Source organism: Hemicordylus capensis, chromosome 3 (assembly GCF_027244095.1).
Source record: "Hemicordylus capensis ecotype Gifberg chromosome 3, rHemCap1.1.pri, whole genome shotgun sequence".
NCBI classification, from domain to species: domain Eukaryota; kingdom Metazoa; phylum Chordata; class Lepidosauria; order Squamata; family Cordylidae; genus Hemicordylus; species Hemicordylus capensis.
Window position 1 is genome coordinate 196848298 of NC_069659.1, and position 17584 is coordinate 196865881.

Here is a 17584-nt window from a genome sequence, read left to right on the forward strand (position 1 = left end):
ACTGAAAAGCTGGTCAATATTGGCTATGGAGTGAAAAGCAGAAGGAATACTGCTGTTCCTTCACTTGAACACCTTAATTAGGTTCCAAAACTTTAAAGAAAATCCAAATGTTTCATCAAATTATTGTATATAGGTGTATAGACCAATTTTCAACCTAGTGATGTTGAAAACATTACAACAGAAAATTAAAGCATCATAAAACATAAAATGGTAGATAATGCTGTATGTTGAAATATTGAGCAGAAACATTTTAAAATAATTGTTTGAAAGTTCAGCGTGAGCAGCCAATGATATGCAATAATTGCAAATGGTCCCTTTCTTACAACAAAAATCCCTTTGCCTTTATTTGGAGATCACACCTGCTTATTTCAAAGGATGGGGAGAAACAAACGGAGAACGCTCTTTCTGGATACACTAAACCGAGTGTATTTAGGGATATAAATAACTAGTACCTTGAATTGGGCCAGGAGCAGATTGGAAACCAGTTCAGATGAGCCAGACAGAACAGAAGCAGAGAAGAAAAATAGATACTGCAGGCAACTTATAGCACTCTGCTCCTTCTGAGTAACAGGCTCACAGTGGCTGTTTATCTTCCAGTGATTTATGGTTCTCCCTTGGTTCCTGTTTTAATTCCATTAAGATCACAAGTGTAGGAAACTTGCACTGATGTTTTATACTCTCCCCATTCTTATATACAAGAAAGTCATGAACTTTACTTGAACTGATGTCACGTTTCTGTTTTTGTGTGTTTCTGGGCCTATGTTTTGAAATCGAAACTCATCCAAATTTGCTATCTCAGCCTTCAAAGAGACAAGCGCAGACATACTGATGACACTATACTCCCAAATGATGAACAATCTCCTTCAGCAGTTGCATATACATGTTAAACAGTACTGGAGTCAAGATGGAACTTTGTGGAACCCCAGAGGTCAGTTTCTAAGGAGCAAAGCAGAAGTCAGCACAGCACTCTGATTTCACCAGTCGGGGGAATGAGACCATTGCAAGGCAAGACAGTGCTCCAGCTCCCAAGAGAAAGTAAAACTGATAGATAAAGAGGTGCTAAAAATTAAATGTTAACAGAAAAATGTTAAGCTGAATATGGTAATGATATGGTAATAGCTGTAAAGAAACCAAAGAAAGAATGATGTGGTCAGACTTACAACAAGCCACAAGAGAAACAGAACGAACGATAAATTTTAGATGAAGAAAAAAGAAGGCCAATAAATGAACAATGAAGATAGTCCAATCTAGATTAAATTAAAGAGAGATCTAACAGAGTTTGAATTCATGACACTGGCTGACATCTAGATTAATGTTGTGTGCACTGCAAAAGATTTTGCATGCACAAATTATGTTCACCAATTCCTCTCCTTCCTTATGCAGCCCTCAATGGCGTAGGCCTTGGGCCTACCAAAAAAATGTCCCTGAAGGTCCCACAACCCACCCACCCCCACCAATAATACTAGTATTCAAGGTCCCCCAATGAAGATGAAGACTCTGGACAGACAAACTGAAATATTACACATAATGGACATACAGGATTCATTTCCACAAGGTATGATTATGGCCACTAGCTTAGGACCAAACTTAAAAAACAATAAAGTAGTTCACATGACCATTTGAGGGTGAGTTGGAGGGCTGGAGAGCTCCTATCCCATTTGCAGCACATTACCAGAACCTCTGTTGTGGGTCAGCAAGCCCAGGAAACATGAGTATGCCAGGCACAGCGTCCATTGTTGAAATCAGGAGCTGGTAGTATGGAAAATCCTCCCAGGATGCCTAGTGCTGCCAGCAGACCAGAAAGCCTCATGATGACAGCAGCTGCCCTCTGAATGGCCACAAAGGAGCAAGAGGAGCAGACCTGCTGAAGCTGCTCCAGCTTCAGCATCACAGAATGTGCTTTGCAGAGTGGCACATCCATGGATGGAAGCCCCTGCAGCCACAACCCTCAATTGTTTCTATGCAAGAGAGGACCTGCTGGATCCCGGTGGCTGGGTAGAAGAGGTGAATGGGTTCACACAATCAGAGAATCAAGGTAGGAGAGCTCTCCTTTCCTCCTACCTTGGTTAAGAGCAGGGTTGGAAAGCTGGGTTGCCCGGCTCTGAGCAGCTTGGGCTGGAGGGACTTTTGTAAGTTTACATGATCACACATGCAAACCAGGGTAGCCTGCCTCCTACGCTGTTTCTGATGATTGATAAACCAGCCTAATGTTTTGCAATCAAAAATGTATTTGATTTTTATTTGTTAAAAAGCAGCTGCGGGGACTGGATTTAGATCAGGACTGTAGTAGAGGTGGAGGTTAATACATGCTATCCATCATGGTCCCAAGTTGGGCTGGGGCCTTTGCAGCTGCCGCAGGAGGGAAGCTGCAATTGATGCCTATGGTAGCTTCTCTTTCAAGACAGTGGTAGCTCCCCTTCAGGGGGCCACAATGTGGATTAGGGCCACAGATGAGAGAAAGAGTTAAAGCCTTCCTCCTCCCTGTCACAATCCCAATCCTTATCCCCCACCCCCAGCATGTTCACATGAACCCTCCAGTGGTGGGGGAGGAGGAGCTTAAACTACTTAAGAAACAGAAATTCAAACTCTCATGTGCAAGCTAGTCTGAGGTCACGCATGTGGTTGTCCCTTGTGTCATCTTGCTGCACTGTAGCAAGTTTTAAAGTCTTTACACCCTGGGCAAGCCCTGAGACCAACCAATGGCCTCCTGGAGCTGGAAGAATCTAAGCTTCGGTATCAAGGACTGCTTGTTCCTGGCGCAGTTGTTCTTAGTTACTTCCTGGTCTGTCTACTTGGCTTCTCTGACCTCTGGTGTGTTCCTGGTCTCTGGCTACTGACTTCAACCCCTGGTTCCCGACTGGCTGCTTGGCTGTCCTGGAGCTGGCTTTGAGTCCTGTGCCACCTAGCAGCAGCTGCCCATGGTATATAGGGCCAAAACTGCATGACTAATATCACATCTAGTTTGGCCAGGGGTGTAGCTAGGGGAGACGGGGCCCCGTGTTCACCCCTCTCTCCAACAGCCCCTCGAACGAAGAAAATAGGGAGGGGTGGAGCTGGGGGGCTCTCTGGAGCTGGGGGCCCCCGGGTTCTTTGAACCCATTCACTCAATTATAGCTGCACCCCTGAGTTTGGCCCTTAGATAATTTTAAAGGGGGAATTAGACAAATTGATAGAGCTCTCAAATTGTTTTTAGCCATCATAGTTAAACTGAGCCTCCACATATACTCATAGTATACCAGCTGCTGTAAAGTGGATAGGGGGTGGAAAGCTGTTGCCTTCAGGGCCTGTCTGAGAGCTTCCCAGAGGCATCTGGCTGGCCTCTGTTGGGACCAGATGATGGACTAGATGGACCTTTAAAGGTAAAGTGTGCCGTCAAGTTGATTTCGACTCCTGGCGCCAAAAAAGCCCTGTGGTTTTCTTTGGTAGAATACAGGCCAATATAATACCAGTGGGGATTCGAACCGGCAACCTTCTGCTTGTTAGTCAAGCATTTCCCTGCTGCGCCACTTAAGGTGAGATAGACCTTTAGGCTAATACAATTTATTATGCTCTTAAGAAAGCATGTACATGATCCTTCCATTTTGTTGATTTACAGAACCTGAGTTTTCTTGGCACAGGTATTGGTGAGTGTGAGATGCTTATATCTCTTTGATACAAAAAGAGAGCCATCCATGTTTCACCTTTCTCACACACGTGCACACGCACACCCCTACACTTGGCTTCAGGGGCTAAGACAGAAGAAAAACAGGTTGTCCTTACAAAAGTGTTATTTAGAAAGATTCACAATGTTTATCTCTGCTAAAAACAGAGCTGCCTATGGGAAGGGAGGTGAATAGAATCCATGGGGAAGTTGGGCAAAAATATATGCACTATTCTAAAGCCAGGCAAGAGCAATTGAAATTAAATTTGTTTCTAGGATGATGGTTATAAAAGGAAAGTGTGCACATATTTAGTTTAACCTGCTCTTAACCCAGGAAGAAAATTATCTGGCTACTGGAAATGTCTTGCATCCCTTGTAGGTGCTTCTCAGGGCATTTTCATTCATGGCTTAGAGCTGGTATCATGCAGTGGCTGGTTCAAATTCCCCTTCAGTCACAAATGCATTGGGTTGAACAAGCCACTGTTTTCTCTCAGACTTTACCCGATACTCTGGAAGTAATTTACTTATTTATTATTTTATTTATTAAAAATTTCTTGTATACTGCCTCCTCCAAAGACTCCAAGCCTCCTCCGAAGATTCTAGGCTCCTCTTATAAGAAGCCCTCTACACAGCAGTGCTCTTTATAAAAGAGGAGGGGGTAGCCCAGGAGAGAGTCAAGGGGGCCTGTAGAATATCAGTACTAATTTTATTGGTCAGGTTCTTCATTGTGCAGCAGGGCCAGATCAGTTCTTTCTTTGGAGTGTTAGCTTGTTATTGCTGTGGCATATCATAGCATAGGGCCGATGACCCCTTACTGGGTTTAGAAAGGGGATGCGCTGCTGAGAGCATGCCTGTTGAGCAAACATTATTCCTCAGAAGTAATGATGGTATTCATCTTACAGAGTTAGACGGCAAGGGTCAGAGCCTTACATTCTTTGGCATAAATAGTACCAACCTACCTTGCGGGACTATTGTAAGAATTAATGAGATAATATGACTGAAGTGATCTGGGTACTTCCAAATGTTCTCTGTATAGTCCAAAATATTTCTACTAGGTCTGCAATATATAATTGGTTAGATCAACTGATTTGAAAACTTTTAACTAAAAAAAGTACAGTGATTAATAAGGCAGAAGACTTTTTAAAACATTGTTTTTAATATATACTTATTAAATCTGCAGGTGGCAAATACTATTTAGATGTCTGCTTACACACATGCATCACTGGAAAACAAAGAGAGGATGCTTTTTGCTTCTCAACTATTATTTTTACCCATGTTCAGATCCCCATTCAGCCATGAGACTTGCTGGGTGACTCTGGACCAATCACTTCTCTCTCAGCCTAACCTACTTAACAGGGTTCTTGTGAGGAGAAACGTAAGTATGTAGTACACTTCTCTGGGCTCCTTGGAGGAAGATCGGGATATAAAATGTTAATAATAATAATAATAATAATAATAATAATAATAATAATAATATAATAAATAAAAAAGAAAAAGAAATAGAAAAAAATCACCAAATACAAAGATCTACAATTTGAAATTGAAAGGCTGTGGCAGAAAAAGACCAAAATAATCCCAGTGGTAATTGGTGCCCTGGGTGCAGTTCCAAAAGACCTTGAAGAGCACCTCAACACCATAGGGGCCACAGAAATCACCATCAGCCAATTACAAAAAGCAACTTTACTGGGAACAGCCTATATTCTGCGATGATATCTAAAATAATTGACACTAAAATTCAGCCATCCTAGGTCCTTGGGAAGGACCCGATGTCTGGATACAACAAACCAGTCAATAACACCTGTCTGACTATGTAAACAAGAAATAATAATAATATTATTATTTGTATGCAAAGTCCCAGTCAGAAATCGAATCACTGCTAAACACTGTCCGTATATTCAGTAGCGATATAGCAATGGAGTTTGGACTAGACAAGTGTACTGCATTAATAATGAACAGAGAAAAAAATAACAAAAACAGAAGGAATAGAACTGCCCAATGGAAGCAACATCAAGAACCTGGAAGAGAAAGAACATTACAAATACTTGGGCATTCTCCAGGCTGATAACATTGCACACACTGAAGTTAAAAGAAAAATTGGAAGTGAATACATCAGGAGAGTTAGAAAAATCCTCAAGTCCAAACTCAATGGAGGGAACACCATACAAGCCATAAACACCTGGGCTATACCTGTTGTCAGATACAGTGCAGGAATAATAGACTGGACCCAGGCAGAGCTAGAGGCGCTGGATCGTAAGACCAGGAAAATCATGACCATCAATCATGCTCTGCACCCCCGCAGTGATGTAGATAGGCTCTACCTCCCTCGCAGCTCAGGTGGAAGAGGAATGCTGCAAGTCCATCAAACAGTAGAGGAGGAGAAAAGAGGCCTTGAAGAATATATCAAGGACAGTGAAGAAGATGCACTTCAAATGGTCAATAACGCAAAACTATTCAACACCAATGAAACAAAGCAGGCCTACAAGAAAGAACAAGTCAAGAACTGAGCAGAACAATGGAAAAATAAGCCACAGCATGGTCAATATTTGCACAATATAAGCGGAAAATCAGACATCACCAAGACCTGGCAATGGCTTAAGAATGGTTACTTGAAGAAAGAAACAGAGGGTTTAATACTGGCTGCGCAAGAACAGGCACTAAGAACAAATGCAATAAGAGCCAATGTCGAAAAATCCACCACAAACAGCAAGTGCCGCCTTTGTGAAGAAGCAGATGAAACAGTGGACCACCTAATCAGCTGTTGTCAAAAGATCGCACAGACTGACTACAAACAAAGGCATGACAAGGTAGCAGGGATGATACACTGGAACATCTGCAAAAAATACAAGCTACCTGTAACCAAAAATTGGTGGGACCATAAAATTGAAAAAGTTGAAGAAAATGAAGATGTAAAAACATTATGGGACTTCCGACTACAAACAGACAAACATCTGCCACACAATCCACCAGATATAACTGTAGTCGAGAAGAAAGAAAAACAAGTTAAAATAATCGACATAGCAATACCAGGGGATAGCAGAATAGAAGAAAAAGAATTAGAAAAAAACCACCAAATACAAAGATCTACAAATTGAAATTGAAAGGCTGTGGCAGAAAAAGACCAAAATCATCCCAGTGGTAATTGGCGCCCTGGTTGCAGTTCCAAAAGACCTTGAAGAGCACCTCAACACCATAGGGGCCACAGAAATCACCATCAGCCAATTACAAAAAGCAGCTTTACTGGGAACAGCCTATATTCTGCGATGATATCTATAACAACAGCAACAACATTGATAATAAAATTCAGCCATCCCAGGTACTTGGGAAGGACTCGATGTCTGGATAAAACAAACCAGTCAATAACACCTGTCTGACTGTGTAAAATAATAATAATAAATTTATCATTGTAAATCCATACCATTAATTGAGTAAGATTTCTTTAATCTGGTGACCGCACTCATTTTTATGATATTACAGGTAACTCTGAATCTCTCTCACACTTTCTATACCTTTGTGTACATGATGTTAAAGTAAAGTTGTGCCATAAAGTTGGTGTCAACTCCTGGTGACCACAGAGCCTTGTAGTTGTTTTGGTAGAATACAGGAGGGGTTTACCATTGCCATCGCCCGCACAGTATGAGATGATGCCTTTCAGCATCTTCCTCTATCACTGCTGCCTGATATAGGTGTTTACCAGTGGGGATTCGAACCAGCAACCACTTGCTCCCTAGGCAAGTTCTTTCCCCACTGCGCCAATAGGTTACTGTGGCATATAACGCTGAGAATAATTTTTAAACTGAACGGATACTCTAATCCTTGTCGGCATTATTTCCAAAATACAAAAGTGAGAAGCAATGTATGTCCCCCCAATGGCATTAGGAGTCTGGTGAACCTCCAGAAGAAGGAAACTTCAGGGCTGGGTCTTTATTTACCGAAGCCTCTAGACGGTTTACTAGGTGGGTCATGGATGAGAGCAGTTAGTGACAAAGTTGATATGCCATCAAAAACACCTTTTCAGTTATTGTCAGAAGTGCTGCTGACTTTTTCTTTCTTGGAGGGTCAGCATATTTTCCTGTTCAGATGTATCCTGTCTTATCCAGTGGATTACCATTTTTTTTCGTATTCAAAATGCGAAATGCAAAACTGTGAAATCAGACTTGGGACTTGTGAAGGTCAAACCATTAAAATCCCAGGAAGACTAAAATCATATTGCATTCTGAAGCCTACTAAAATGAGCTATAAGGTTACTCTGGCTTTTAGAAGCCTGTCCATAAGGGATACGATGTCTTTCAGAAGATGTACACCATGGTTTGGCAAATCTTTCATGGGAGGAAATTCTGCAACCATGGAAAACTTGTTAATGTTCTTGTTTAATTTTTTTTTTTTTTAATGATGGTAGGACATTGAGGAAGAGGCAGTCTCTTCAGGAAGCAGCCAATATATCAACTCAAACCCAGACTTTCCTGGGAGCAAACCTGGTCTGGTACAGTCATATATAAAGGCTTGCATTGATTATGTGCTGTTCCACAAGAAACAAGTATGTGGCATTCTTTCGTTCCAATTAAACACAGATAGCTGCCCTCATAAGCTACTGATTTAACTGGAGTTGCTTCAGATGAGAAATTAAATAATGTGTTCCTTCCTACAATTATTATGGGAAATCTGTTTTCTCAGCTTTTAAAGACGAGCCAGGAAAAAGTTGAATTTTCCTGAAGTACAACTAATTATCCATGGCAAACTAGGCATTTCACCTGTTGTAAGCCATCCTGGGAGGATTTTTTAAAAACTGAAAGGTAGCATAGAAATGTGTTAACTAAATAACTAGGAGTGTGCGAGGAGAAACGTGAAAAGGAGGGATAAAGTTTCAGTTCCTTTATGTGGCAAACTCTCTGGCAAATGCTTCAGACCCTACACATTTTGTAAATGGAAAAACTGAAGATCATGTTTAGGCAGGTGATGTCGGAGTTCTGGGAAGCTACAACATAACCACAGTGCATGTAGATGGATGCCGAGGTGATCATCGCATGTGATACTCTCTGTGGTTTGTCACACTCCCCCCCCACCCCGGAGTTATTTCTGTGAAGGAAATTAATAATGTTTGAAGCAACTCTTATTTCTCATGGCATACTTAAAAACAGAAGGGTAATGAGAAAGCAATGGACGCTGTCACCAGTGTAGTAGTTAATAAAAGGTTTCTGTCCATTTTACAGATTGCTAACCCTAAAGGAATCCCAGAAACCTTGGGAATTAAATTCTCATGTGTGTTTGGCTCTTGTGGCAGTGGCAACCCTGTGTGACAGCACAGTGTTCAGTATCCAGGGCCGACCAGAGAGTGTCTTCTGCTCTGCAGGGCTGTCAGCTCTTCTCACAGAAAACAAAGAGAGGATGTTTTTTGTTTCTGAACTATTATTGTTACCCATATTCAAATCTGGATCCATTTATCAATGTGAACACATACTCAATTAATTGAGCCAGATTTCTTTAATCTGGTGACAGCCCAAATACCTCTGAACCTCTCTTACACTTTCTGTACCATGTATCCATCCATGTCTTCAGCAATGAATGTTTAAGGTTGCAGCCTGAAGCATACTCCCACCAAAGTATGCCCCATCAATGGGACTGACTTCTGTGTAAACACGTATAGGGCTGAGGTGTAAAACTGTTGGTGCAGTTTGGCTTGACCTTAGGTAGCATCTCATATAGAAGAGAAGCAAAATGTCTCAGATAATAATACTTCCGTGCTGTGTGGGAGGGGTTGCAGCAAGTGTTTGAGGTGCCCAAACTCATCTCTTACAGCATTTACCTTCTACAAGGGAAGGGAGCAATGGTGGGGAGAGGGCAGTAATACTGCCTTGCTGCAGTTCTACGTTGTGCTCTGTTTTTAATAGGGAAATGCGAAGACTTTGAATCTGGTCAGTGCCCTGGAAGAGAGGAAATTGTGCTTGGCAGATGCAATCATATGCAAATCGTTGTCAAAGAGGGGAAATTATCATCTACAAACATTGGGAAGAAATTCCATCTGCCGCTTCCTTGAGCAGGGGGCTTAATGAATTCTGAGGTAGTAAAGTGACACACATCTTAATCAAGTCTTAATCCACGGCATTAATGCGCTGAGCGTTCCTGCATAATTCCAGGAGTCACGCAAAAGCCATGACAATAGCAAGAGCCGCAGATGGACTCCCCTTCTTGCACAAAATACCTCATGAAAAGGTATCAAGGCAAAGAGAGCTCCCGTCGCAGCATTTCATGTGCAGGCTCACCATCTAAAAGTGCTCAGACCCTCTGTGTGTGTGCCTTGTTTACACATGTGTATCGGACCATGGTGTTTGCTTTTGTGTACTAGTTGGCAGCCTTAGGGAAAAAGCCATTTAAAAACACTTTAGGCAACATCCAGACCATCCCTTCGAATTAATGGAAGTTAGGTTAGTCATAACTCATCTCATTGATTTCAGTAGTGCTTGGTCATAACTAACTAGTCTGGATATTTCCTTTTATTTTTCTTAAATCAAGAAAAACAAGATGTTTGTGATGTTTACCAGCACACACAACATATTTACTAGCATATCTGTACATACATATGAGCAGGGCTGAAGAAATGCACTAATCTACTAGTCTGTGACGAGTGAAAAATGATGCCTGATGAGTGAAAAAAGCCCTGATGAGTAATGTGCCAACATAGCTTGAGGAACCATCTGACAAGTAAAATATTTTTGTCTGGCTGGTGAACTGAGCCAACTTTTCTTCACCCCTGCATATGAGGATTTCAAACCATTTTGAATATTGTTTAAAAATGTGCGAGGTTGGAATTCTGTGCATATTTACCTGAAGCTCAGTCTCATTGAACTGAGTGGGATTGACTTTGAGTAAATATGTGCATGATTGGTGGTGCTCATCTGCAGGCCTGAGCAGACTCCCTTGGAAATCAAACCTCACTGAACTCCACTTGCATCTCCCTCTCACCCATCCTCTCTCTCTCTCTCTCTCTCTCTCTCTCTCTCTCCCCCTGCAGCTCTTCTCTGGCACTTCTTCCAGACAGATGGAGTTCAACTTGCTGACTGAGTCAGAAGCCCGCAGCCCTGCTCTCTCCCTCTCTGAGTCTGGAACACCTCAGCATGAGCACAGCTGCAAAGGGCAAGAACACAGTGGTGAGTACAGACTTGTGTCCTTGCTCTCAACAACAGACTCTGCTCGCATTGCAGAGCCTCCCTCGTTTGCCAGATGAAAAGAGAGGGGCTTGATTTCCGTTGATTAGACATTAGCTTCTGCTATCTGCTGGAGCAGTGAAATAAAAGTACATAATAATAAAAGCCATAAAAGTATATTGCAGTTGTAGGACTGGGTGATGGGTTAATTCCTCTTGAGAAGTCATGTGAAGGTTTACAGTTAAATGCAAATTCTCTCGGAGACAAGATGCTTCTGAATACCAGTGGTAAGGGAACAACAGCAGGAGAGAGGGCATGCCCTCACCTGTGGGTTTCTCATGGGCATCTGCTGGGCCACTGTGTGAAACAGGATGCTGGACTGATCAGGACTGAACAGGATGGGTCTGATCCAGCAGGGCTGTTCTTATAGCTGTTCTTATAGCATCCTCTGCTAACATGGCAAAGAGGCACCTTTTAACATGGTGATTCTCTTTATTGAGCAGAGGGAGAGTAACTGGCCCTATCCACCCCCAGCACAGGACCTCCAGTGACTGTGGCTGGTGTCTATAATGTATTTCTTTTTAGATTGTGATCCCTTTGTGGACAGAGATCTAGCTTGCTTGCTTGCTTGATTTTTTGATTTTTTGATTTTTTTATTATTTCTCTGTGTAAACCATCCTGAGCCATTTTTGAAAGGGCGGTATAGAAATTGAATTATTATTAATAATAATAAATGATATATTCTTATCTGTTTGTTCATCAGTGCTAGCGTGTACAGGGTTCAAATCAAGTTCCTAAATAGCTACCAACCCTGAGAGCAACATTCTGTTTCATGGCAATGATCACAGCCACCTTGGCATTTTGGGGGGAAAAATGTTTGGCAGCCTTGAATGTCCCTGCAACTGGCCACTCACAATCAAATGCCCAGCATAATTTGTGGGAATAGAGACCATTTTTCTGAGCAACCTGCACCATGCTGGAGGCTCTTTGCCACCTTTAGGAAATGAAGCTTGTAACTAGGGCTGTCTGGCCTGTTTTTAACTATCAGTCAGATCAGGGCCCCTTTGGACTGGGACAGGGGTGGGTAAGCAGGAGGATTTAATCTGATCCCATTGCAGATCAGAAGGGGTCTCACAAGTACTATTTAACCAGGAAAAGAAACTCCTATTGGCATTGATAGAAACTTTCGTTTTCCTTTTAAATTTTTTTTAACGTGTATTGGTTTTTGGTTTCAGGTCCCCCGCCCCCCTTGTTAAACAGCAGCCTAATAATGGGCTTAATGTGTATTGTTTGGCCCTATATCCCACTGGCTTTTAACTTGGGGTTGGAGAGTATTGAGCACATTCCTCTTCCTTAAAACACACCCCAAAAGATACTTTTTCTCTCCATTTATGACCAGTCCCTTTTTAGTGATTCAGAAAATCTCAGGAGTTCAGGATGGATGAGTCCAGTTGTCACTGAGCTTTTGACAATGTTCATGGATTTAGAATTTGATTTACTTATTTAAGCCAAAAAAACCACACAGATCTTTGACTGTTTTCTTATCAAAACAGACTACAAGTAGAAAACAAAAGATGTGTTATCGCATTGTGATGTATTATCGCATTGTATTATGTAATACATAGACAAACATGTATTACGTCAAAACACAATGACCCACTAAAAAGGACTCTTACATTTTGAAAAGACTTTTAATGCTTGGTGGAAGGCATTTGGTCTTCACAAGGATTTTAGCTCACTGTGAGCCTACTTTGACTATTCAGGGACATTTATTAATATATTCCTTTATGTGATTTTGTATAACATTGTTGTCTGCACAGGAATGCTTTTATGGTATGATTTTAAATGTGTGTAGTTGTTCTATGTAGAACTTGTAAATTATATTTACCCCTGCTAACTTGGCAAAGAGGCACCTTTTAACGTGGTGATTCTCTTTATTGAGCAGGGGGAGAGTAACTGGCCCTATCCACCCCCAGGACAGTACCTCCAGTGACTGTTGCTGGTGTCTGTCTTGTGTTTCTTTTTAGATTGTGAGCCCTTTGGGGACAGGGATCCATCTTATTTATATATTATTTCTCTGAGTAAACCACCCTGAGCCATTTTTGGAAAGGCGGTATAGAAATCGAATTATCAACAACAACAATATACCCATTTTTAGGTACATTCTGAATTTTTGGCAGCCTATTATTACAGGTCTGTTATTACAATTCTGGTCTTTTTTTGGCATCTACATTCTTTTTTGGATCAGCAGTACACCCTATTTTGTGTTGTGTTCACTGAATATTGTGGAGCAGACAGGATGTGAAGTACAGTTGGGGGTCATAGGAAGATAGGAAGCTGCCTTCTACTGAGTCAGACTATTCGTCTATCTTGCTCAGTATTGTCTACACAGACTGGCAATGACTTCTCCAAGACTGCAGGCAGGAGTCTCTCTCAGCTCTGTCTGGAGGTGCCAGAGAGGAAACTTGGAACCTTCTGCATGCAAGCATGTAGGTACTCTTCCCAGAGCGGCCCCATCTCCTGAGTGGGAATATCTTACAATGCTCCCATGTAGTCTCCCATTCAAATGCAAATCAGGTTGAACCCTGCTTAGCAAAGGGACCATTCATGCTTGCTACAAGAAGACTAGCTCTCCTTCCCAAGTCACGATCTCACCCCAAGCAAAGAAGTGAGCCTCTTGGTTCTATCTGGTTTGAAGTAACCATGTAAAACAGACAAACAAGCAGAAATAAGACACATACATGTGTTTGCAAACACAATTATATGAAAAAACAACCACCCACAGAAATCTGCAGATCTTGCTTCATTGAAAATGCTTAGGAAGCAGGTGTCAGGAGACATTTAGAAGTGGTTCTTCCAGAAACCGGGGGAAGTGTTGATATTGAGAAAGAGGGCAGAGATAGTCATTCTATTCCCTTATGTACCCAATACGATTTCCCCCCTGACTGTGTAAATATTAAAGAACTAATCAAGAATTCATTATAGGTGTCCCAGTCATGGAAGCGAAATGTAGATGTGCCATGCAGTCTTATGCATGCCTACTCATAACTAAGTTCCACTGAGTTAAGTAGGGCTTATTCTCTTGCAATTACGTATAGGACCACCACCTAAGAATCGGAGGGGAGATGAGGAAGAAATAGAAGACATGTGGGGGGGGATATCTGTCATGCAGTTTTTTCGTGTGCTTCCCCAAAATGAAGTGAGGCATCTATGTGCAGTGGCTCACCAGAAGTGTTGCAAAGGCCTTCGTTTAGGGGATTTGCCCATTGTGCTGTAGCATGGGGGAAATGGCCCAGTCTGTGCGTTGAGCTGTTGTGCACCAAGGGCAATGTATGCTCACTCATGGCCCTCACGTTGGTTAAGGTGCAAGAGAGTGAGTGTCTCTTTGCTTCTGGAGAGGAGGTAGCATTGTGAAGATTTGCAATTGAGTCTCCTCTCTTCACTTTTCTCAGACACAGAAAAGTCACAGCAGAACCAGACTGATGACTCCAACCCTGAGGACGGCTCCCTGAAAAAGAAACAACGCAGGCAGAGAACTCACTTCACTAGCCAGCAACTCCAGGAGCTGGAAGCCACTTTCCAGAGGAACCGCTACCCTGACATGAGTACCCGAGAAGAGATAGCTGTCTGGACCAACTTAACTGAAGCCAGAGTCCGGGTATGATTAATCCCAGCTTTACCTTCCTTGAATATGGACAGAACTTGAGTGGGGGTGGGGACTGTTACGTAATGTAACAGACCAGCCAGAAGAGAGAAGGCGTCCACAGAGGTGCCCCTAGGTAATTTTGGACCCTGGACTTAAAGGCCTTTGGAGCCTCCCCTGCCCCCCATTGCAAGCTAAGCATCTTCCTTCTACACACACACACACACAATTTTTAACACATGAGTTCTTTCGGGCCCAACCAGCAACTGAACTCACAAGAATGTAAGAATATAAAACAGGTATATTTATGCAAATATGCCTTAGCAGAAACTTTTCAACACATAACTTGACATCTCCCCATCACACATATGACTTTCCCCGCTGCCCACTCTGTCTCTAAAGCAGAGGTCATGCTTGGCTGCCTGGCGTAGGTCACAGTCCCCCATTCAGCTGCCCGGCACAGCATGGGCCAATGGTGTGGGGACCACGCCACTTGGGACAGACTAAAGATTTAGGGACCCCCAAGTTGGGTGGAGGCCCTCGACTTCTGCCCAGAAGTCCAGGGGTAAGAGTGCCTCTGTGCTTGCATGTAAGGGTTAGGTGCCTCTGTGCTTGCACATATTCCACTGCAGTTACTCAGGAATCCCTCACTCCGTGAGTGGGGGCATGTCCCATATTCTCTCAAACCATCTTGGAATATAAGCGTTCTTTTTTATTTTTCAATTGAATGGCTATTTGAAGTCTCACTGCAAGGAGCAGGGAAGAGATAAGGTCCATGAGTCATATGTGAGATCCATGTTCCCTCTAAAAGGGATTCCCAGATGTTGTTCACTACAACTCCCAGCATCCCTAGCTGCAGTGGCCTTTGGCTGGAGATTATGGGAGTTGTAGTCAACAACACGTGGGGATTCCTGTTAGAGGGAACACTGTGGGAGATACTTTATATCCATAAGAATGCCTTTTTTAATTCCTAGCCTCAAATTTCTAGGCTTTAGGGCAGGTCCAGCAGATATGGTAAAATGACCCTACCTGCATTTTTTCCAGCAACGCCCTGATCTTTTACATGCTTTGAGCTTATCCAGAGGAAGATGCCACCAGCATTTAATATTGGCTGACATCCTGTATGGCAAAGCACCAGTGCTCCTGAAAAGTTCAGCTAACTAAGCTCCACTGGTGACTTAGCAGTGGGAGCAAATATTGATGACCTCCCCTTCCCCAGGAAGCCCTCTGTACCACTTGAAATATGTCCCTGAGGGTCGCACAGCTGTGGCTGCTGTTTATTATTTATTTATTTATTTACACAGTCAGACAGGTGTTATTGACTGGTTTGTTTTATCCAGACCTCAGGTCCTTTCCAAGGACCTGGGATGGCTGAATTTTATTGTCAATGTTGTTGCTGTTGTTATAGATATCGTCGCAGAATATAGGCTGTTCCCAGTAAAGCTGCTTTTTGTAAATGGCTGATGGTGATTTCTGTGGCCCCTATGGTGTTGAGGTGCTCTTCAAGGTCTTTTGGAACTGCACCCAGGGTGCCAATTACCACTGGGATTATTTTCGTCTTCTTCTGCCACAGCCTTTCCATTTCAATTTGTAGATCTTTGTAATATGTGATTTTTTTCTATTTCTTTTTCTTCTATTCTGCTATCTCCTGGTATTGCTATGTCGATTATTTTAACTTGTTTTTCTTTCTTCTCAACTACAATTATATCTGGTGTATTGTGTGTCAGATGTTTGTCTGTTTGTAGTCGGAAGTCCCATAATATTTTTACATCATCATTTTCTTCAACTTTTTCAAGTTTATGGTCCCACCAATTTTTGGATACAGGTAGCTTGTATTTTTTGCAGATGTTCCAGTGTATCATCCCTGCTACCTTGTCATGCCTTTGTTTGTAGTCAGTCTGTGCGATCTTTTGACAACAGCTGATAAGGTGGTCCACGGTTTCATCTGCTTCTTTACAAAGGCGGCACTTGTTGTTTGTGGTGGATTTTTCAACTTTTGCTCTAATTTCATTTGTTCTTAGTGCCTGTTCTTGTGCAGCCAGTATTAAACCCTCAGTTTCTTTCTTCAAGTTGCTGTTCTTAAGCCATTGCCAGGTCTTGGTGATGTCTGATTTTCCACTTATATTGTGCAAATATTGACCATGCTGTGGCTTATTTTTCCATTGTTCTGCTCGGTTCTTGACTTGTTCTTTCTTGTAGGCCAGCTTTGTTTCATTGGTGTTGAATAGTTTCTAGTTATTGACCATTTGAAGTGCATCTTCTTCACTGTCCTTGATACATTCTTCAAGGCCTCTTTTCTTTTCCTCTACTATTTGATGGACTTGCAGCATTCCTCTTCCACCTGAGCCGTGAGGGAGGTAGAGCCTATCTACATCACTGCGGGGGTGCAGAGCATGATTGATGGTCATGATTTTCCTGGTCTTATGATCTAGCTCTGCCTGGGTCCAGTCTGATAACAGGTATAGCCCAGGTGTTTATGGCTGTTCCCGCCATTGAGTTTGGACTTTAGGATTTTTTTAACTCTCCTGATGTATTCACTTCCAATTTTTCTTTTAACTTCAGTGTGTGCAATGTTATCAGCCTGGAGAATGCCCAAGTATTTGTAATGTTCTTTCTCTTCCAGGTTCTTGATGTTGCTTCCATTGGGTAGTTCTATTCCTTCTGTTTTTGTTATTTTTCCTCTGTTCATTATTAATGCAGCACACTTGTCTAGTCCAAACTCCATTGCTATATCGCTACTGAATATACGGACAGTGTTTAGCAGTGATTCAATTTCCGACTGTGACTTTCCATACAACTTCAGATCGTCCATGTACAGCAGATGGTTGATTTGACTTGATGTTTTAGATGTTTGGTATCCGAGGCCTGTTTTGTTTGGTATTTGTGAAAGTGGGGTCATGGTGATTACAAACAACAGAGGGAATAGTGAGTCCCCATGGAAAATGCCTCTTCTTATCCTAACCTGTCCAGGTGTCTCGCCATTGATTGTTAACTGTGTACTCCACATGCTCATTGCTTTTTTAATAAATATCTGAATGTTTTTGCTGACACCAGTTGTTTCTAAACATTTTAGTATACATGTGTGAGGCAATGAATCGAAGGCTTTCTTGTAGTCAATCCATGCAACACTTAGATATGTTTTTCTTCTCTTGCAATGTTCTA

General features: G+C 42.2%; 1 protein-coding gene across 1 annotated transcript in view; it reads left to right on the plus strand.

The window, feature by feature from the left end:
- Positions 1 to 17584, plus strand: part of PITX3 (paired like homeodomain 3) — a 43583-nt gene that overhangs the window by 21128 nt on the left and 4871 nt on the right. Inside the window, exons 2-3 of the mRNA XM_053305116.1 lie at positions 10647 to 10782; positions 14232 to 14437. Of these exons, the coding sequence (XP_053161091.1) occupies positions 10674 to 10782; positions 14232 to 14437 (315 nt within the window). The 5' untranslated portion in view covers positions 10647 to 10673. The remainder of the gene's footprint in view (positions 1 to 10646; positions 10783 to 14231; positions 14438 to 17584) is intronic.